The sequence below is a fragment of the Coptis chinensis genome, chromosome 6, assembly GCF_015680905.1.
Source record: "Coptis chinensis isolate HL-2020 chromosome 6, ASM1568090v1, whole genome shotgun sequence".
Taxonomy (NCBI): domain Eukaryota; kingdom Viridiplantae; phylum Streptophyta; class Magnoliopsida; order Ranunculales; family Ranunculaceae; genus Coptis; species Coptis chinensis.
In genome coordinates, this window is record NC_141461.1 from 82515339 (window position 1) to 82539128 (window position 23790).

The 23790-nt window shown below is 39.4% G+C and overlaps 1 protein-coding gene across 1 annotated transcript; it reads left to right on the forward strand.

Annotated features, from left to right (window-relative positions):
* Window positions 1-10283: 10283 nt before the first annotated feature.
* LOC147494845 (uncharacterized) lies at window positions 10284-12050 on the forward strand. The gene is made up of 5 exons (XM_086568262.1): window positions 10284-10435; window positions 10641-10709; window positions 10877-10935; window positions 11146-11703; window positions 11833-12050. The coding sequence occupies exons 1-5, from the start codon at window positions 10284-10286 to the stop codon at window positions 12048-12050; spliced, it is 1056 nt and encodes a 351-aa protein (XP_086424388.1).
* The last annotated feature ends 11740 nt before the right edge of the window (window positions 12051-23790 follow it).

The following is a 23790-nucleotide window of genomic DNA, read 5'->3' on the forward strand; positions in this document are numbered from 1 at the left end:
ATGAGATCTTCTCTTTTCTCGCGGACGGCTTTTCGGTTACAACTGTGATACTCATGTACCCCCCGATCAAGAGCATACTACTTTCATCACGGCACAGGGAACATATTGTTATCGGGTTATGCCTTTTGGTTTAAAAAATGCAGGGGCAACGTACCAACGCTTGGTCACAACTATGTTCAAAGATCATATCGGTGATTTTGTCGAAGTCTATGTTGACGACCTCCTGATCAAAAGTAAACAGAAGTCTGATCATCTTGTACACCTTCGTGCATCTTTCCAGATCCTGAGGAAGTATCGGATGAAACTTAACCCAGCTAAATGTACCTTCGGTGTTACCTCCGGGAAATTCTTAGGACATCTGGTTACTAAACGTGGAATTGAAGCTAACCCGGACCAGATCAAAGCTATTCTTGATATGCCTTCTCCATGGTCTCCGAAAGAGGTACAGCGGTTGGCTGGGCATCTTGCCGCACTTAACAGGTTCATTAGTAGAAGTTCGGATAAGTGTCAAGTTCTGTACAAGTTACTAAGGAAGAATATACTCTTTGATTGGACCGACGAATGTGAGATGGCTTTTAAGGACTTAAAAAATTATTTGTCCTCCCCTCCCGTGCTCACTACCCCGAAGCAAGGAGACGTTTTAGGGTTATACTTAGCCTCTTCCGAGCATGGCATCAGCGTTGTATTAGTACGAATTGATGAGAGGAATATCGAAAAGCCTGTCTACTTTGTTAGTAGAGCCCTCCTGGATGCCGAAACACGATATCCGAAGATTGAGAGAATAGCTCTAGCTCTAATCTTTGCTGCTGAGAAGCTATGACAATACTTCCAAGCTCACACCATCAGAGTCATCACTGAGTATCCTTTGAAGTCGGTCTTGGCAAGACCAGATAGGGCCGGACGTCTCTTGAAATCGTCCATTCAATTAGGGGAATTTGACATTATTTATGTGCCGAGAATTTCTGAGAAGGGGCAAGCTTTGGCTGAGTTCTTGATCGATTTTCCTCTAGATACCTCAGCCTCGGCAACGGTAGCTGATTCGGAAAAGTCACCTCCTGCTTTTATGGAGTTAGACGAACCTAACTCACTTCCTCATAGTCAGGTTCGACCTTGGAGTCATATCCCAGGTTGGAAGTTGTTCGTAGATGGATCTTCCAATGACCAAGGAGCAGGTATTGGTGCGGTACTCTTGACTCCAGATAACACTAAGTTAGAAAAATCAGTGCATTTGGGGTTCAAGGCATCTAACAACGAAACTGAGTACGAAGCTATGCTAGCGGGCTTGTCTATGACATTAAACTTAGGAGTACGACATCTCACAGTATTCAGCGACTCTCAATTAGTTGTGCAACAGATTGAGGGTGGTTACGAAGCTCGAGACCCTCGTATGGCTCAATACTTGGAGTTGGTTAGATCTCTTACTTCTCATTTTGAAGATCTAAATTTCATTAATTTGCCTAGACTGGACAACAGGCATGCCGATTCACTTGCCTACTTAGCTTCTTTGCTTGGGGATATTGAAGCTCGTTCCATTCCATCGAATATCGAAATGTCGGTCGGCCTAGTATTGAAAAAGAATTAGTTTGTCTTGTGGCTCCAATTTTGCAAGCTCCGTGTGGACTGGATGGATCCGTGATCGTTCTTATCTTTTAGATGGCACTCTTCCCAGAGAAGCCACGAAGTTGTTAGCCAAAGTGGGACGTTATTTACTTGTTGGTGAGAACTTGTATAAGAAGTCTTACTTAGGACCTCACCTACGATGTGTTACTCATGCCGAGGCTCATACTTTACTTGAAGAGATACACTCGGCTTAATGTGGAAATCATGGGGCAGATCTTTGGTACTCAAGATACTCCGCAGGGGTACTTTTGGCCTTATATGCTTAAAGATGCGGACGCTTATGTCGGAAGTGTGATGCTTGCCAAAGACATGCTAACTACATCCATGTTCCAGCCGAAGAACTCCATCCTCTGGCATCTCCGTGGCCATTCGCTCAATGGGGAATGGACATTGTTGGTCCTCTACCTATAGCTCCTGGCAACATGAAGTTCCTTTTAGTTGCAACAGATTATTTTACTAAGTGGATAGAGGCAGTTCCTTTAGCAAATATCAGGGAGGTTGATGTCACGAAGTTCATCTGGAACAATACCATTTGCAGGTTCGGATTACCTAAAGTCATTCTTTCTGATAATGGGACACAATTTCAGGGCACCAAAACACACGCTTTTTGTCGAGATTGGGGCATTATGCAACTTTTCTCTTCTCCTGGATATCCTCAAGGTAACGGTCAGGCGGAAGCCTCTAACCGCGTTATTTTGGATAATTTAAAACGGAAACTCGTGGAGAGAAGCGGATTGTGGGTTAAGGAGTTGTCTAAAGTACTTTGGGCCTACCGAACAACTCCTCGACGTTCGACTGGAGAATCACCTTTCACTCTCACTTATTTTACCGAAGCTGTCCTTCCTACTGAGATGAGGGTCACTACCCGAAGTTAGATTTAGTACTCACCCCACAATGAGGAAATTCTTTGTCGGGAATTGGACTTGTTGGATGAAAAGAGAATCTCTGCACCTTACGACGGCATCTTATCAAAGACTAGCTGAAAAGGTCTTTGATAAAAAGTACGACCTCGATCTTTCAAGGAAGGGGATTTGGTCCTCCTCAGATGGACCCCGCCTAAGAAGTTAGGAGCTAATTGGGAAGGTCCATATGTCGTTGATAGGATAGTTGGCAATGGTAGTTACTATCTTAAATTCATGGATGGTGAAGTTTTTTGTTAAACCTTGGAATACCGCAAACTTGCGCAAGTATTTTCAATAGTAGTTATCTTTCTCTTTGTTAGAGTGTTACCCATGGAACACTGCGCGAATTTCGCAAGTATTTTTAGTAAAAGTTATCTTTTCTTTTCAGAGTGTTGTTTCTTTTAATTTATTATTTTTATGTTGGGATACTTTTTGGATGTTGGGTGCGAGATCCCATATGTTGGCCACACTTTATCGTAACCTTAAGAAAGCTTTCTTTGGATAATGAGTGAAAGATCTCATATGTTGTTCCATGTGTGTGCTTAAGAAAGTTTACACTTAGCTTGGATTTTATCTAGCTAAGCGCAATTCTAATGCCTTATGCTTATAAGTGTCGTTTTATGCATTAGATATCAGATCATTTAAGGACTCTACAGGAAATAATACAGGGGCACACCCTACGTTCCTACAAAGTCTTATTTCTTAACAAAACTAAAGGTATTTACAGGAATTGACACAGGAACAAACCTATTTTCCTACAAAACCTTGTTTTTCTAAGATTCGGAATATGAATTTGTATAAAATATAATTCAACACTTTGTCATTTTCCCTCAATGGTCGAATGTGCAACCATCGTATGACAGAAAAGTAGGGCATCTGTGTATACATATTTATGCAAATAAGGAGAAAATAACACCACTTCCTAGCTAGCCTGGAACTTCACGTTTGGAACTTGTCCAAGTTCCAAACTCCACTTCCTAGCTAGTTAAGAACTCCACGTTCGAAACTCTACTTCCTAACTAGTCTGGAACTCCACGTTCGGAACTTGTCCAAGTTCGGAATTTCATTTCCTAGCTAGTCGGGGAACTCCACGTTTGATAGCACGTATACTTGATTATTTTGAATCAAATTTAGCAAAGTTTCACTCAAAATAAATACTCAAGTATAGCTAATCAAAAGTCAATTGCTAATAGATAAGTAAATTGCAACTTAATAGCATTTTAAGGATTTACTTATCGGGACAGAATCAGGTTTCTTCAGAGCTACTGGAAGTTATCATCAATTCCTCCGCCTCATGCACATCTGCATCATGGTCTTCTTCGGAACCTACATCCAAACCTTCCCCATCGGAACCTTGTTGATACTTTTGTGAGGCCAAATCATCATCTAACTTCTCTTGAAGTTTGTCAACATCAATCTCAAGATCGGGATACAGGACGTCATCATCATGAGGGAGGGTTCCAGATGCCCAAGCTTGATCGAGTTTCTCACCATATCGCTTTGTCGTACTCTCACGGTTCAAGAATGTCAAGCACGACGACAAGCAGTGGAGATACCATTCTTGTATGCTTTGAACTGACCACATCAACTAGCTCGGTGTAGAATTCGTTCACCTCCTTTACTCCTTTCGGGAACTTCGAGAATCGAACGGGGGGGCAAGCAAGGAATTGGAAGGAGATGCAAGTTGATCTCTCAGTAACTCAAGCTCTGCGTTAGCTTTGCTTAGTGATTCTCCCAACTCCTTATTTATCAACTGAGAGCCTATCAACTCTAGTTCTGTCAACGCGGCACTTTTGTTAACTTCGGATAGCTCGGCTTTTAAAGGGTCCAGTTCTTTTTGTAAATCCGTGGCTTTATCCTCATAATACATCTTCTGATTCTTCAACGTTGCAAACTTGCCATTCAAACGGTTTCGATCAGCTTGCCATGCCTCACGACAACCATCAAAGTGGGAAGCTCGTTCGGCTAAGTTGTTTTTTACTTTAAGAACTTCTTGATGCTCAAGTTTAGTGAATTCAAGGTCTCTTTCAAGATTCTTGTTCTTCTCTCACGGTCTTTCTAAGATCTCTCGAACGGCTCGACCTTTCAATCTCATTGGCTAGGCTTTTCGTTCTTCCTCTTGCTTATATCATAATCACCTTCTAATCTTTTAATCTTTTGGTTGGATATGAGGAGTTGCTTCGTCAAGTCACCTTTCTCTCTTGTGAATTTATCCACTTCATCCCGATTCTTACTTAATGAGCATAAGTCGTGGACGATCCATGCTAGCCTGCGATGCGGAAGAATTACAATTTATGTATCAGGAGCTAGTGTATATAAACAAAAAGACAACCGGAAACGATGTAAGGAATTGAAGTACAAAATGGTTACCTTCAACATATGTCGACACATTCGTTCCAGGCCTGCCGTTGCGCGAAGTACTCTTTATGTTTTGCTTTCTCTTTAGGAAGCCTCATAGATTCAACCAATCCCAAAGCAACTCCAGGGTCCTTAAGTGTATCTTGGTCAGTAATCAAGGGATTCTCTGGTAATCCAAGCACTCTCGGAACTGGAACAAATGGGTTTGGAGTAAGTTTAGAGTTCAAAGATGTCGATTTACTCTTTTTCCTTAAGCGAATGTCCTCATCTTGGGAAATTGGAGAAGGAGATTTCCTTTTATTCGATTCAATGGATGGAACACGGTTATTGTCAGATACAATACTGGTAGAGTAGGTTTGTTCCACATTTTCGAGGTTCGTTATCAATTCCGGATCGGATTGCATGAAGTCCACATTTTCAATATCAGTCAAAGGGAACTCGACATTACTATCTACCCCCATAGTGTCACCACCCACTTCAACATTTGACTTATTTGTATCATAAACAGAAAGTTGAAGGTTCGGTGTTTCCACTGTACTCTTGATTCCTGAGGATTGAACGCACTCTAGACTTTCAGTTCTAATGGGATTTTCATCTTCATTGAGAATGATAGCGTTGGAAGCTTGCCCAATTCCTCGTTCGGTATGTTTTTTTTTATAGCCTTACTCACCTTCGCAAACCTGACAACCTCGGGAGGAGGTTTATTTGATTTGCTCGGAGCTCCCTTTTTTATGATAGAATTTGACTTGGAAATAAGACCAAGGACCTTCTTTGCCATAAAGGCCTCCCTTGGGTACGAAGCTTTAGCAGTTTCGGGGTTCCCACCCATATACCCAACTCCGGGCTCCAAAGCTTGCAACTCCATTGGTGACATAGTCAGATACTCTGAGATTAATAATGGGTCTGGAACTATGGGACTTGAGGCGTTTCTCGAGTTTGGGAGTGCAATAAGGGCTATCACAAGCATCTCATTCCACAAGAGTTAGAGCGGGGAGTCCCCGCCCACTCTCTCCTTTGACAAAGAAAAGCCGGACCGGATCCCTTTTCGATTATTATCAAAGGTGACATCACCCCATTCACCACCGTTTACGGATAGCATATTTACGCCCGGTAGTCATCGTTGTTTTACCTTCGTGATAATATGACAGCGTTCAACTCCTGGTTTAGTAGAAAGAGTCACGATCTCCATTATTTAGGATCATCGGTTTATAGAAGTATGACATCACTCCACAAGTCACCAATATATTGTGCTTTCGTCCCAATATTTGCATGTATGTGACATTGCGAACAAACCAAGGCATTACTCGTTGATCGAGACTTGGAAGTACTCAAGGGCATCCGCCATAAACGAAGGCAAAGGGGAGTCGAGTCCACTTTCAGCCAAGGAATATCAAGGGATTTTCATCGGTTCCAAGGTTGATCCATGGATATTCAATTTTGATTTCTTTTGGAATTGCAAATGTGTTACGGATCTTTTCCAAATCAGAAATATCACTGAATGGGATAATATTCCAGTCAAAAGTGGGGATTTTAGTTTTCAGCGCGGTCGAAAGAGAAACATCGGTAATTGCTTTATAACCTGAACTGCTATAGCAATTGAACACGAAACGGCATTGCCCAATATCTTGAATCGAAACTGCCTTTGCCGTTTTAAAGGACCCGTTGATGGGTGAGACATTGAAAGTAAAACTTTAGACAGAAAAACGTGGCTGTTGACACCTTGACACCCAAAACTTCAAGTTCTTCTACACAAACCTTAGCACACTTTGGACTCAATCTCTCAATCAATCGAAGAAAATACAGGTTCAACACCTTGTGTCTGGCAGTCTGCTAATGGAGAAATTATCACAGAAAAGTCTAACTATAAATTTGAGGTGGTAATGGAGGCTCACAGGAGGTTTATATAGTGTTCAGAACTATAAAAGAGCTATACAAATAGAAAGAGAAAAGGAGTTCAGCGAGGAAACAAATTCTAGAAAGAGAAAAGGAGTTCAGCAAGAAAATGAATCCTTCCACAAGTATAAAGATTCTCCTTTATTCTCTCTTCCGGATGACTCAATTCCGGATGAGTAGTGGGCTTCACATCTCCTGCTCAAGTATTCCCAACTTCGGATGAATGAGTGTGGTTTTGAGTTATTGCAAGTTGTTGCTTCATGTGCCGATGCACTACCTAGCTTGTTCAAAACTAACTTTGAGTTTGTTACCTATGATTCATCCTCCACTGAGAATGACTTTGCGAGCCTCATACTGCTCTTGTTGGTAGAGTTTCTTCAGTTGTTATGTTCAAATTATTTGATTCATCCATTATTTGAGTGGGGGCAGCAAGAAAATTGGCGAGAATTCGTGTTGGGCAAAACTCAAAGGATGAAGGAAGAAGTTAACGAAGGGTATCCTTTTGTTATGTTCAACAGCTCAATTTTGCAAGGCCCAACTCAAGTTTCGCAAGGCCCAGCTCCGGATTTCACTTCCAGCTCCGGGTTGCACTTCCGAGTCAAGGTGATTTGATGAAATCTACCTACGTCCGGACCATCTGACCATGTTCGGTCCCTTACATGCGCTAGTATTCTAGGTCTGGGTAATCACAAAGCATGGCAGGTCCGGGTTCCACAAGTTCCTAATGTCCAAGTCCGGATCATTATAATATTTGGGATGTCCGGACTTGACAAATTTCAATTTCTTGAGCTAGCTCCTCATATACTAGGTTCGGCCTAATATACAAGGTTCGGGGGGCATGGTCATGGCAGGTCTAAATTTACAATTCCTTACACTAAAATACATTTGTACCCGGCCTTTTTCTTTAAGGGTTTGATTCACAACCCATGAATAAAAAAGGGGGGCATCTGTGTGCATATTTTAGAAAATAAATATGTAACACGTGACAACATCTTCTTAAACGCTCGGGTATGGTCTTAGTGTGGGTAGGAAGTATCAGAACACACTTTAAGTCCAGGTCCTGACTAACTCACCTCATAGGTTTAGGAGTGAAATAAGAAGAGGAGGTTCGGAATTGGTTGGAATAGGCTCGGAGAACTGGAGGTTCGAAACCGGTTGGAGTAGTAGGTTCGGAGAACTGGAGGTTCGAAACCGGTTAGAGTAGTAGGCTCGGAAAACTGGAGGTTCAGATCTAGTTCGAGTGGTAGGCTCGGAGAACCAACTCCTGACTAGGAACACCAAATCCGGAACTACTAAGTTTGAAACTCCAACTCCCAATCCGAACCTAAAATATGTTTTTCAGTTTTTTAAGTCAATAAAGGAGACCTATTTGACTTGGGAAACATGAGGCTTCTAGAAAAGTCAAGATGAGACTTAACAAGAGACGGTCTCCTAGTTAAACACTAATTGGGAAATCTCATCTATTCATCAAGATGATACTTAACAAGAGACGGTCTCCTAGTTAAACACTAATTGGGAAACCTCATCTATTCTTATAAATAGAATAGTTGAACTACGCTTTGAGTTTGATTCCTATACACAGGATACGTAGGCAGCCATTAAAGAACGTGGTTCAACTCATCATCTTCTAAATCTCTTCTTCTTATTGATTCAATACTTCTAGTTGTTCTTTGATCATCAACAAAATATTTGTGTTTCTTGATTAGGAAAAATCATCACACAAATATGATGATGTCGAGGGTTGCCCTATGCTTCATGTGATTAATTTCACAAACAAACTGGTTTTATCGGGAGGTGATGATGCTTTAAAATGCAAATTTTTCCCTTCTACATTAAAAGGGGAAGCATTGGTATGGTTTAGAGAATTACCTCCGCGCTCTATTCGTCGGTTCAAGGACTTAACCAAAAAGTTTTCAAGACGTTTTCATCATAATCTAAAACGTCCAAATGGAGTCCGAGTTCTTTTCAACATCAAGCAACAACGTGAGGAAACTCTCCGTAGTTTTATCGCTCGTTTCTGCCAAGCTGCAGCTGAGATATCTGAACAATCCGATCTAATGGTGGTTTACGCTTTTAAAGAAGTTATCTTGTTCGATAAAGATGGGTTATACAATTCTCTTGTTCGGGATATTCCATCTTCCAGACGTGCATTATACCAACGAGTTCAACAATTTATCAATGTTGAAGACGACACGGCAGCTCGAACTTCTCGTGACAAAGATAATAAAGGAAAGGATTTCAATGATCAGCGAAATAAACGAAGAATTCGACTTTTGATCAACAAAGAACCCGGTCGGAAGCCTCGTGATAAGAAAGAAGACTCCACGAGCAGGACCGGAAAGCCTTTTACTGATTTTGAATTAACTCCGCTTAATACCAAATATGCGGTAGTTTACGACAAAATCAAGGATAAGAGTCTGCTCACTCCGCCGTTTTCCTTGCGCGACGACACTAAAACAACTCGCGATAAATCGTTATGGTGCAAATTTCATAATGATTATGGTCATGAGACGGAGAATTGCCGGTCTTTGCGGGGAAGAATTGAAAAGCTTGTGCAGAATGGGAAACTTGATCAATATGCGCGAAGAAAGTAACAATTCAAGCTTTAACTATCATCGATCACAATGTCATTAAGGTTGGACATGCCATCATTGATTCATTGTCCAATACTCAGCGGAAAAATGCTCGTCGTTCTAAAGTCAAATATCTGTCTAATTCTTACGAAGTTAACGGGATCAATTTCGTGGAAGGTTTTCGCACAGAGACTATTGAAGATGAACCATTATGTTTCACTGACCAAGATCTAATGGGCGTGCATATTCCTCTTTATGATGCTGTCATGATAACTGCGTATATCAGCTGTATGTGCGTACAACATATAATGATCGACACTGGTAGTTCAGCTAGCATCATGTTTTCTGAGTGTTATCAAGTATTCCTTTTATTGATAACTTGGTCACCCCTGAAAATGTGCCTATCGTTGGTTTTGATGGTACCGCTACTCATTGCATTGGAAAGGTGTCTCTCCCGGTCACTCTTATGCAGAAGGAAGTCAATATTGATTTCCTATTGATGGATTGTAAATCCCCTTACAATGTCATCCTTAGTCGCGATTGGATTCATTATATGGAAGTTGTCGTCTCAACATATCATCAAGCCATCAAGTTCCCATTCAATAAAAAAGTCTGTAAGGTGCGCAGCGATCAACTGGCATCTCTAATTTGCCACGACAATGTTCTCGATGACTATAAGAAGTCTGAAGTTGTTGGACGAACTATTCTAAGTTCCAACGCCGTCAAATAGTAATTACAGCATCCGGGACCTTCAGTTTACTCTGCCAATAGAAATGTTGAAGGACCCCCGATAGTCGATCCACTTTTAGAAGTTCAAATTGGCCAACTCCCTGAAGAGACTACTTTTATTTCAGCCGAACTTCCAGAAGCAGAGAGACAAGAGCTTATTTTGTTATTGCAGAAGAATAATCATGTTTTTGCTTGGCAAATAGAGCAAATGCTTGGTATAGATCCTTTGGTGGCTTGTCATAAACTCGACATTGATCCCAATGCAAAGCCAGTTCGACAAATGCCCCGAAGGATGGCCCCCGATAGAAAGATGAAAGTGAAAGACGAAATCAACCTTCTCTTGTCTGTTAACTTTATAAGGCATGTGACTTATCCAACATGGATGTCAAATGTTGTCGCAGTGCCTAAAAAGAATGGTAAATTACGTGTTTGTATCGATTTCACAAATCTCAATAAGGCTTGTCCGGTTCATTCGTATCCATTGCCTCGTATATCTGAAATGGTCGATGCAACATCTGGTTTTCAACGTTTGTCTTTTTTGGATGCTTATTCTGGTTATCATCAGATTTCGTTATTCATTGAGGACCAAGAGTTCACTGCATTCATTACAGACCAAGGCATTTACTATTACCAGGTAATGCCTTTCGGTTTGAAAAACGCTGGAACCACATATCAAAAGCTAGTCAACACTATTTTTTCTGACCTACTTGGAAAGACAGTCGAAGCATACATCGACGACATGGTTGTCAAATCTACAGAAGCACCTGATCATCTTACTGATTTGTAAGTTGTTTTCGACAGACTCTCCAATGTCAACATTCGTTTGAATCCGGCTAAGTGTTCTTTCGGTTTATCATCTGGTAAATTCTTAGGATACATGATGACTAGACGCGGAATTGAAGCAAATCTGGATCAGATTCGAGCTATCCTTGAAATGCCTTCTCCGACGTCAAAGAAAGAAATTCAACGACTTACAGGACGCTTGGCTGCCCTAAATTACTTTATCTCTCGGTATTCTAATCGATGCCGTCCTTTTTTCCAAACATTGAAAGACGCATCAATTTGGACAGAGGACTGTGAACTTGCATTTCATCATTTGAAAGCATACTTAGTCCAACCTCCAGTTCTTGCCAGTCCAGTAACGGGGCAGCCTATAGGTCTGTATTTAGCCACTACTGATCATGCCGTAAGTGCCGTCTTATTTGTCAACGGTGGCGATGGTCATCCTATATTCTTTGTTAGCAAGACTCTTACAACTGCTGAAACAAGATATTTTCGAGTGGAGAAAAATGCATTGGCCTTGGTTCATGCTGCCCGACGTCTTAAGCCTTATTTCCAGGGACTAGTCGTCAAAGTTTATACCGAATATCCACTGCGAAAGCTTTTTCGCAATGCTCAGGAATCAAGTCACCTCGCAGAATGGGAAAGTTACCTTAGCGCTTATAGCATTGTGTTTGAAACTCGCACAGCTGAGAAAGGACAAGTTTTGGCTTCACTAATGGCTAATTTTCCAATTGAGGATATTCTTATGTCTGACGAATTACTAGACGAAGAGAATGTCGTCGACAACACGCCATTACCTCGTAGGGACGATGATTTGCCAAACTTATCAGATGTATCTGCTGATTGTTGGATTGTTTACACTGATGGTTCGCATAATAAGTATGGCTCCGGTATTGGGTGTGTAATCTTGCAACCGAATGGAGAAAAAATTGAGAAGTCAGTGCGTTTGGGTTTTGACGCTTCAAATAATGAAGCCGAGTACGAAGCTGTCATTTGTGGCTTGCGCACTGCTCTTCACTTGGGGGCGACTAAGCTACAATTATTCACAGATTCTAAGTTAGTTGCTAGCCAGTTTGGTGGATCGTATCCAGCTCGTGACGATAGAATGGCGGCTTATGTGGACTTAATTCATCGGATAGCTCGAAATTTTGATTCTATCATTATTGTGCAGCGTCCGCGTCATGACGTGTGACATGCGGATTCTCTCGCATATTTATCTGCGGCAGTTAAGTCAGATAAGCCTTGCCATATTACCATTGAATTTCAAAAGGAACCGAGTATCGATCTGTCCATCGAGGATGTGCACGATATGTACATCACTCAGAGTTGTTTTTTCACTCAGACATTTTCTGAGGAATCACGTCATGCCAATTTGATATCTCCCGCGGTCGACTCGAAGCGCTATAAGCGTGATCTTGATAATCAAGCTATCATTGCAGAGAAAACGCTTGATCCACAACTTATGCTATCAGATGACCATAATGATCCTGTCAATGATATTGTCTCGGTCCATACCGACGACGATCATGAAGCTGACAATGCTCCAGAGGTTCCTGATATAGAGCTAAGTTTTCCGCTTACACCTTGTGACGAAGATGATTGGCGTCTTCCTTATATCACATATTTACATGATCACATCTTGCCTCCCGATCATAAAGTGGGTGATCGTGTCAAACGCGATGCTTGGAAATATTGTCTCATATCGACTTCGAACGGTCTGTTGCAACTTTATCGCAAAGGCACAAGTCTTAACCCTATGCTTCGTTGTCTCAGCAGAGCTGAAGGTTTGCTCGTCCTGGCGGAAATTCATTCAGGCCTATGTGGGAACCACTCCCGGGGGCGAAGTCTCGCTCATAGAGCAATGACACAAGGATACTGGTGGCCGTACATGCAAAAGGATGCTAAGCGTTTGTCTGAGAAGTGTGTTCCTTGTCAGAAATATGCTAATATGGGAAATCTTCCAGCAACGGAACTTCATCCAATCTTGAGCCCTTGACCGTTTGCAAAGTGGGGTCTTGACATCGTCGGTCCTCTTCCGAAAGCTCCTGGCAGTGTTCGTTTCTTACTCGTCGCAACTGATTATTTTACCAAGTGGGCTGAAGCTATGCCCTTAGCCCAGATCCATGCTTCTGATGTTAAAAAATTCTCATGGCGAGACATTGTTTGTCGTTTCGGTATTCCAACATCATTGACTTCCGACAATGGCAAACAATTTGATGCTGAAGAAATTTGACAATTTTGTTCTGACTTGAGAATTAATCACAATTTCTCGGCACCATACCATCCTCAAGCTAATGGACAAGCTGAAGCTACTAACAAATCCATTCTTGCAATGCTCAAACGACAACTTCAACAGGCCAAAGGAAATTGGGTTAAAGAACTTCCTGCGGTTATGTGGGCTTATTGAATCACACCTAAGCATTCAACTGGATTTTCTCCGATTAATCTTGCTTACGGAACGGAAGCGGTCTTGCCTACAGAGTTGATGTCACCAACCACACGAACTTCTAACGTGGAATTGGAGTTGAATGATCAAGCACTTGCTCAAGCCAAAGCCTTGATAGATGAGACAAGAGATGTTGGTCTTCAACAGTTAATTCGTTATCAAGCTGATATGAAACGAAGATATGATAAGAAAGTTCGACTTAAAGTGTTTGAGAAAGATGACTGGGTACTCTGTCGAAAGACGAGGTTGATAGATTCCGGTAAATTTGGAGAAAACTGGACAGGTCCATACATCATAGATCGCCCTGCCACCAAAGGATCTTATTTTCTCCGAGATTTAGATGGGAATGTTCTCGGTAAGCCGTGGAATGCGTTTCATCTGCGCAAATTCTATAAATAGATTTTAGTTGTGTTTTTTCTATTATCCTGGAGAAATAAAATAATACAATATTTAGTTTGTTTCCAGTTCAGGCATGTATTTTCCGTTGTTATCTTTGCATTTTTTAAGACTCGGTAATCAATAAAGAAGTAGTTCATTCACTTCAGTTCCAATGGTATGATTTTGGTTCTAGCGAACCTTATAATCACTATAACAAAATCTGGCGAAATTACCACGTTTAATTTCATCAGTCTAAGTTGAACGCTTTTACGCTCGCTTAGTCGTTACTATCGCTACAACAAAATCTGGTGAAATTACTACGTTTAATTTCGTCAATCTAAGTTGAACGTTTTTACGCTCGCTTAGTCGTTACTATCACTACAACAAAATCTGGCGAAGTTACCACGTTTAATTTCGTCAGTCTAAGTTGAACGTTTTTACGCTCTCTTAGTCGTTACTATCGCTACAACAAAATTTGGCAAAATTACCACGTTTAATTTCGTCAGTCTAAGTTGAACGCTTTTACGCCTTTTTAGTCGTTACTATCGCTACAACAAAATCGGCGAAGTTACCACGTTTAATTTCGTCGATCCTAAGTTGAACGCTTTACGCCGCTTAGTCGTTACTATCGCTACAACAAAATCGGCGAAGTTACCCGCGTTTAATTTTCGTCGGTCTAAGTTGAACGCTTTTTACGCCGCTTAGTCGTTACTATCACTACAACAAAATCCGCGAAATTACCACGTTTAATTTCGTCGGGTCTAAGTTGAACGCTTTTACGCCGCAGTCGTTACTATCGCTACAACAAAATCTGGCGAAATTACCACGTTTAATTTCGTCAGTCTAAGTTGAACGCTTTTTTACGCCGCTTAGTCGTTATTATCGCCCGACAAAAAAAATTTAAATTACCACGTTTAATTTCGGCAGTCTAAGTTGAATGCTGTTACGCTCGCATAGTCGTATTATCGCTACGACAACATCTGACAAACTTACCACATTTAATTTCGTCAGTCTAAATTGAATGATTTTACGCTCGCTTAGTCGGTTACTCGCGCTATGTCAACATCTGATGAAGTTACCCCGTTTCGTTTCGTCAGTTCTGCGTCGGAGCATTTTTTCGCTCAATCTAATTTTGCAAGCTTAAAATTAGTATTGGGGGCGTTTCATTCTATTTCGAGTCATCTATATAATTCAACAACATTGTCCATTTTCCACAGGTATGTTATCTGACATCACAATGATATTCAATTGCCAACACATACTTTATTTTATTAAAAACGAATTTTTAGCTCTATGGTATTACAAACGCACAATCACATGATCATTGGTTTGGGCAAATCCAACGGTTCCTTACAAACTTTTCGCATATACAACTCGTACAAATCTTTGTAATTCATCTTCTCACGTTCTAGTTCATCTCCCGTTTCTATTAAAGTGTCTGTCAATTGTCTTACGAACGATTCACAATGTGCCATTTGCACGTGATCTTTGCCGAGCCGCTCGTTTAAATCTGTCATTCGCTTGTTATTTTTCTCTGCCTTTTTTTGCGCACGTTTAACTTCCTGATCTTTGGTCGCCACGAGTGACTTTAATTCTATCACATCTGCTTTTAAGTGTTTGTGTTCTTCCATTATCTCACAGGCTTTCCCAAAGTCTTCGTACGATCTCTACTCGGCTTCTTCCGTCCGCTCAGTTAAGTTTTTGTTTTCGTCTTCTAACTCTCTGTTGGTTCCGCTTAACGCTTTGTTTGGCTCTTCCAATTTTCGGTTGAGTATCTTCACTTTCTCTATTTCTTCTACGGCATTGACTTCATTCGTAACGATACTTTTCTTCACAACTTTTTCATGAATTTCTTTGGCCCGTACTACCGTCGTTTTAACCTACGGCAAAAAATATCTGATTTCATCAATCTTTCAGACTTAAACATAAGTTTGCAATAATTGATAAAAAAAATACTATCATACCTGGTTCATACTATAGAAAATCATTGACAATGCTCTGTCATATTCTCCGATGTTCTCCGTATTCTGGTCACAGTTTTGATATTTTTCGAGCCCCTCCATTGGCGTGGCCCCTGGCGATACCTTCGCTTCGTCTTCCAGACTTGAACATATTTGCTTCATCTACCAATTTCATCTGTTTAGTGTTGGACATAAATTTCTTTACTGTCCTAACGCAATAGTAAAAGTCAACGGTCAACTTACTGTTAACAGATTCTGTGGTTTTCCTCCATGAGTAGTATTACCCCTGATAGTACTTGCCAGTGGTGGTTGGATTCTTTGCTCCTGCATTTTGTTTTGCCGTTTGTTTTCTTTTACCGACTTTGTGTTCTTCGCTGCACTATCTTTTGTAAGTATCACTGTTTCGTTCTGTTCCCCACCATTCTTTTCCTGTATATACCAAACCAGAGCAAGATATTACATCTCACCACACTTTTACATATATGTGTTTTCTACTGTACATACCTTTTCCTCTTTATGTTGAGAATGTATTATATTTCATCTGGGATGTTTTGTGCATTGTAGTCTCGTCCCTCGAGGCATCATACATTGTAATGTTGGTTGTCTCTCTTGGTCTCCGTTCACCCGTTTTCTTGTGGAACATCTTCTTTTGTACAATTCGCTATTTGTGCTTGGCAAGCTCAGCACTAGTTCTCGCTGTGTTAATTCCGTTCCATCTTTTTTTTCATTATCGCTATCGCTGCCAAATATTGCATTTCTGAGAATCTTATTCTTCTTCGCCATTTCACTATGTGTCTCCTTGGACCTATCGGGCTGTTGTTCGTTACCCCCATAGTGTCGAAAATCAACAATATCATCAAAGTAGCTCAGATCTACCAATCTTTCGTCAGAACATTCATGAAAGAAGAAACGAAGGTTGTTATCCACTTCCTTGTCCAATTCAATGTCTGGTAGTGTACTCGTATTTTCTGTTAGACACAAAATAACTCGTGTTAGTCAACAGTTTACTCGTAGTACAATTTTCAATACTTATGTTTTGGCTTACCTCGAAATTTGTTCGGCACTTTAAAATCTGTCGGATTCCACTTCCCTCGCAAGCGGTACAGAAATCTATCCCATCTGGTGTATACTTTTGGGAACCCTTAAAAGTTCTGTTTGAATCCTTGAATTCAACTTCAAATTTTATGTACCCTTTCATCAGTATGGCTTTCGGTCGTATCAACGCAAAGATTTCTTGAGCCCCAAACCTTCTGTTAAATTCATTTTGAAAACAGTGTGCTCTTGTAAAGATTAACCAGAACGATATTGGCAGTTGTCCCGGTGCAATTTGCCACCACTCCAATAATTGCGCAATTTCTTTGCTCAACGGAATTGCACTCCTGCAATTTAATTGTGTGTAAGCCATTACTACTTCATCTTCTTCAACTTTCGTTTCAAATTCGTACACTTCATCCATCTCAAATTTCTCGAGTACTAGTATTTTCTGTATTTCCTTAAGCGACCATCGACGCGGTTTTGTGTAGTCGCCAGTATCGTCACCTTCTTTCCACCTCACCAAGTCTGTGATCGTCATCGAAGTTTTCTTTCGGTAGTATTTTTCGCCAGTATAGATGCGGTAGTTTCTACCTAAAAAAACGGGTCGATTGCTCAAAACCGGATTTATTAACTCCGATTGGAACCGGTCGGGTTTAAGGCAAAACAAGTCACGGTGCCCCTTTTTTCGGCTTGACGTGTCTTGTTTTGTTTTGTAACATGTTTTCGCTTTTATCGGCGCCATCAAGATGGGCCACCTCACCATCTTCTCGGCCGATCTTGAGGAGGGTCTACAAACAAACCAAAGTTAATATGTTTTTGTCGCCACCTATGTTGACCCTTACACAAGCCAAGGTAAGGTCGTTTTCTCTATGGGCAAAGACGGCGAGATTTCTTTTCGCGATGCTCGCTGCTGATGGAAAGCGACCCACCTAAAAATCAGCACCGCCATGCATTTTTTCCCCACCGGTTTCTCGAAGTCGACAAAGAGACATCTCCCTCATACCACCCGAGCTCCCCACCTAGACGGGTTGAATCTTCGGGGCCAAGGGGTGTTTGGTGATATCTCCTACTCCGCAGGCTTGATGAGTTAGATGTTGGGTAGTACGCTTGTCGCACCCTCTCTGCTGGTTCTGCGGAACAACGTAGCTGGGAACGGATTGCTATGGCGTGAAGGTCAAGCTAGGGTTTCTCCACTTTCAAGGGCAGGACATTCTAGAGCCCCAAGTGTGAGTCATCAAGAGCCTACAGTGTCAAAGCGAGATATATGAGAAGAGCTGATGGTGAGAGAACGTACCTGATTGAGACGGAACATAGCGTTCTAGAGCGGCAGTACTACGGAAGAGGACGAGCTTTCTGCGACTCCAAAACTTTTCTTGCCCACGTCTATTGGATGAGCGTAATGGTTTTTTCTTGAATTGGGATATGCGGCACAGCACTTATATAGGTTTACGAGCGGGTTTTCCAGTGCTGGTGGGATTCTTCTCCAACTCCAATTTCATCTCTACTCTCAATTCTTATCTTATCCGAAACATTTGAGTCCAATTAGTATTTAACTTCCTTTTATTACTATTATTACTATACTACCCCTACGTTTAATTTCAATCGGTCTATACCTAGTATCGCTATTCCGCTGGCACACGTCGTCGTAATCAACTTTCGTATTGTTACGTGATGCGTTCGTGCATTTTTCGGCCATCTTTTATTTAATTACGTTCCGTATATGTTAGTTTGACATTTTTTCGTTCCCGATAATTCACGATTTTTTGACAATCAGTTTTCCTATCATTTCCTTTCGCACGACACTTCGTTATACATTCCGCTCATTTGTCTTCTCTTCTTTGCCATGTGAATTTTGTTCGCATGACAAAGAGGGGGCGGTGTTTCAACCCCCACCTACGTGGCAAACGTCCATTACTAGGGGTCTCTATTTTATTCATTTAATCGACAGGGCTAAAGCCCAATTTGCAATACCATGGATCAATGTACAGGGCCATTAACTCATGTGTCTAAAGCTGAACCTTAGCCATATGGTTTGCCACTAATATACATTGATTTATGTCCAGATTCATTTCTTATCAAAGAGATAATTATCAGTTGAAAGTTATAGTCTATCACAATTACTCAAGCTACAAGATTACTTGAGCTACAAGGACTCTCTACTCTACCTATATAAATACCAAACTATTTTTCATTCAGAACTACGTTCTTGAGACTTGATTCCATTGATAATTTGATGCGTAAAGCAACCCAAGAAGGTGAGTCTCATCATTCCCCCGCTCACCATCATTTTTCCAATTACTTTTCTACGTTCTTCGTCTCTTTTATCAACACTTGATGTTTTGATCATATCTGGTCGAAACACACGTTATAAGAAATTTGGATGAGTGATTAATATAATATTAATATATAATAGTTATGCATATTTGCAAATATTTTTTAGAATAATTAATATAATAACACCCGTTCGTAGATAATCTTTGAAGATTTCAAATAGTGAGTCATGCATAATTTAAAGAATAATTAATGGGAAATCGGGAACTAGATAATCTTTGATGATCCCACATAGTAAATCAAACATAATTTATTTTTTATGTCATGTTTGCAAGGAAACTACAGATGGATCAGTAGAAGTTGGTATTACACACCACATTGGATAATTAAAAGGAAATCGAAAATTGGATTCAAATACATAACTGAACTCAAAAAGTAATTAACGGGAAATCGAAAACTTTATGCAAATACAATAAACTAAACTCAAAAAGTAATTAACTAGAAATCATAAACTTAATGCAATTGCATTAAACTAACATCAGAGAATAACTAACAGAAAATTAGAAATTGGATGCAAATCCTTAAAAAATATTTAACGGAAAATCGTAAATGGTATGCAAATACATCAAACAAACCTCACATAATAATTAATGGGAAACCAGAAACTGTATGCAAATGCATTTAACTAAACTCAAAAAATAATTAACAGAAAATCAAAAATGGAATGCAACTGCATTGAACTAACCTCATAGAATAATTGGTGGGAAATCAGAAACTAAATGCAAATATGCATTAAAATAACCTATAAGAATAGTTAACGGGAAATCAGAAACATGATGTAATTGCATCGAATTAACCTAAAAGCATAAATAATCAAAAACTAGATGCAGATGTATTGAACTAACCTTAAAGAATTATTAACGGAAAATTAGAAACTAAATGCAATTGCAATGAACTAATCTCAAAGACTAATTAACAAAACATTGAAAAATGGATGAAACTACACTGAACTAACCTAAATGAATAATTAACAGGAAATTATAAATTTGATCTAAGTGCATTGAACTAATCTTAAAAAATAATTAACATGAAATCAAAAACTTGATGTAAATGCATTGAATTAACATCAAAAAACAATTAACATAAAATTGGAAATTGGATACAACTGTATTGAACTAACCTCAAAGAATAATTAGCGAAAAATCATAAAATGGATGCAACTACATTAAACTAAAATTAGAGATTAACTAACGGAAAATCAGAAATTGGATGCAAATGCATTGAAATAACCTCAAAGAATAGTGAATTGGAAATCGGAAGCCGGATGTAACTGTATTGCACTGACCTCAAAGCATAAATAACTAGAAATTGTAAACTATCGAACTAACCTAGAAAAACAATTAACAGGAAATCAGAAACTGGATGCAGATGTATTGAACAAATCACAAAGAGTAATTAACGAAACGTCAAAAACTTGATGCAACTGTACTGAATTAACCTTAATGAATAACTAACGGAAAATTATAAAGTGGATGCAATTGCACTGAACTAACCTCAAATAATAATTAACGGGAAATCGGAAACTTGATACAACTGCATTGAACTAACCTCAAAAAGTAATTAATGAGAAATTGGAAACTGAATGCAACGTACTACATTGAACTAACCTCAAAGAATAATTAATGGAAAATCAGAAACTTGATGCAAATGCATTGAACTAATAACCCTAAAACATGTTTGTATTATATGTAGGAGGAATAAATGTCTCGACAAATATAGTTTTGCATTTTAAGTAGTGTTTATCATAATTTTTTTTATTATGATTAAGAATGTCATGCTATTCAAGTAACTTCAATATTATCTTCGTCATATTGGGCATTCTTACAAAGTTTCAATCAAACTTCTATTATTTAACCTAACAACAAAAAGAAGTCGATGAGTTTTATCAAGGTTTGGTGCTTTCTTTTTATAAAAAGTGGTGCAAGAAATTTGAATGACTGATTAATATAATTTTCATATCTCATAGCTATGCATAGTTGCTAATATTTTTTACAATAATTTAATATAACGGCACCCGTTCGTAGAACGGGTTCAAAAACTAGTGGTAATTAGAAAGTTGTGTGATATATATATATATATATATATAAGAGATGTGCAGAAAGCCAATGCCATGCTAACTGTTATGCTGGAGAAAGGTTTCCTCCCAAACGAGGCCACCTACTGGCTACTCCTATACATTATGGATGGATATGGGACGGAAGGTGAGGTGCAGTAGGTTCTTAAGCTCTACTATGAAACGGAATGTAGGAAGCACTCACTCGGTTTTATGGCATACACATCGATCATCAGAAGCCTATGCCGAGTTGGGAAATTGAAGGATGGGGCAGAGTAGTATCTACAAGTTATGAAAGAGGCGGCTAATAAACCCGAATAAAACTATTTATGAAACATTAATCAGCGGCCACTATTGGAATGGTAACATGGTAAGAGCTCGTGAGCTTTACGATGAGTCGGTGGAGAAAAGACGCACTCCCTGTGATAGTTTTACAGCGCTGGTAGAAAAGAAAGCAATTTCTGCAGAGCTGGTGCTAAGTTATGGTCTTAATTTATAACTGGGGATCATTCGGATTTTAAAACTAGTATACTGCTGTGTAGTGGGGGCGTGAGCGGAGAGGGAGAGAGACGAAGAGAAGAGATGAGAAATGAGAACAAACAGAAACCAACCAAATGACTTTTTGTCCACATACCCCCGGCCCAGAACGTTCGCTCCTCTCACTTGATAAATGTTTTAATAAAAAGTCAGGGCAGCAGAGGGTAGAGCTATTTGTGTCAGGTTTTTATGCGCTTGAACTGGGAAACTTTGGGTTCTAAGAGTAGCACGATGGAGGAATTCAGTTACAACTTCCAAGAACGTCAAGATCTTGGAATGGCTAGAGTTGGGCCAAGAGAACAAACCTATAACATTGTTGTCTTGTCATCATGCATACACTTCGATTAAATTTGCATTAATAGTAAACCGGCACGTGCGTTGCACGTGCTAGGTGAGAAAATTGGGTGGAGAAAATTAATATGTAACATGTTTTAGATTAATACAGGTCGAGGTGTGACAAAACACAAAAATTAAATAAAATTAAATTAGACGAAATGCAAAAACTGAGAGATGAAGGGCAGTAAGCAAAAATGCCACATTAGTTGTCCCCGCTACTCCTGCTGTCCCATTGCCTTCACCTGACTCTAATGATCTAGCAGCAACATGGCATTTTTTGGAAGCTTATGTGAGAAGGTTTGTTATTTTTTCTGTAGATTTTCCAATTACAATCACCTCCCACCATGAATAGTCTCAGATGGTGGTTGGCATCATTATCTTCCCCTTAGAGTTACATCCTTCCTTGCCTTTCTTCAACAGTATGTTACCCCTTTCCCTATTATGGTTCCTGATAACAGATGTAACTAGAGCTTGTGATGAATGAGGGCTGATCCTTAGTTGATTCAGATGATCTTGCTGACACCGTTGCATGATTCACACCGTTGCATGTGAATCTTAGATATTCCTCAAGGTCCAAAGGAACTGAAATTGAACACGAAACATAAAATGTCTTCAGAAATTATCTAGCTCTAACTATATGAGTCGTAGCATTAGCTTCTAATACGGGAAAATGGTCTCTTTTCAAGGTGAAGAGCCTTGAATACCCTGATGAATGATGTGAACAAATAAGAGTTTGGAACCTTGAACATTGCCAATCATGGGAAGATGTTGTTCTTTTTTAAGCATAACAAATATGAGCCATTTAGCATATGTAGGAAGCAAACTAATGTCATCAGGCTTTTCTTAGTACAATAGCATATCTAGAAAGAAATTGATGGGCGATGTAAAAATTGAAAATTTGTGTGTTCAGAGCTCTGGTTGACTGTTTCTTGGTAGCACGGTCAGCACTTCATATCAGATAAAGAAGAGATAAATTGTGTTCTTTACGTAAAATGAAAGAATGTTCACCAACAGTGGCGGAGCCAGGAAATTGGGTGAGGGTGAGCCACAACTAGTCACTATATAAAAACTAAAATAAAATAACACCCAATTTGTCGAATTTTTGTTTTCCCTTGCATATTTTTTAAAAGTAAAAAAGAAAAAAACACAATTCGAATCCCATCACAAAAGACATGTAAATTTTGGAATTACAAAAAACTAGATTGCTTAATAGATCGATTTAGGAGGAAAAAATAAATAAAAATACACGGACATTTAGTTTAGAAAATTAGGAACTTAAGAAGAAAGTGCCTACAAATATATGCTTCTTACAAATATATATGCTTATGGAAACCACTTTAAAATTCCACAAATGAAAAAAGCAATGAATTCTTTGGAACTGTAAGAAAAATAGTCCAAAAGGCATTGGGAAAAAAATATAAGCACTTAGGAGCAATAAAGAATATTATAAAATGTTTAGACATTTTTTTTTTTTGGCTAAAAGGTAATTAATATTAATAGCAAAAAATGGTGTTACAGACTTACAAAGTGTTTACAAATTCTGGATTGGAAATATAATTCTCATGTTTACGCTTTCTCAAAAATCTATAGTGGGTAAGCAAAATTTGGATTTTCAAACTAGCTTGTTGCGCCAACATGGTTTATAATTCCACCATTGTTTTAAACTGTACATGTTTAGACACCAGTACATTTTTTTTTGTGTCACTTTAGCATTTATTTTAATTGTTTTCGTTTTCATTCAATCCCAAAATTCCAATCAATGCCTTAAGTAGATTCAAAAGTAAATTTACTACAATTTTATGCAACAAATTAAAATTGTAATGGACTCAAGTAACCGATGAATTGAATTCATTAC

Coding starts and splice junctions, on each gene's coding strand:
- LOC147494845 (XM_086568262.1), top strand. CDS start 10,284: ATGCTTGGTATAGATCCTTTGGTGGCTTGTCATAAACTCGACATTGAT. Junction 10,936..11,145: donor TTCTTTCGGTTTATCATCTG/GTAAATTCTTAG, acceptor CAATTTGGACAG/AGGACTGTGAACTTGCATTT. Junction 11,704..11,832: donor ATCAGATGTATCTGCTGATT/GTTGGATTGTTT, acceptor CAAATAATGAAG/CCGAGTACGAAGCTGTCATT.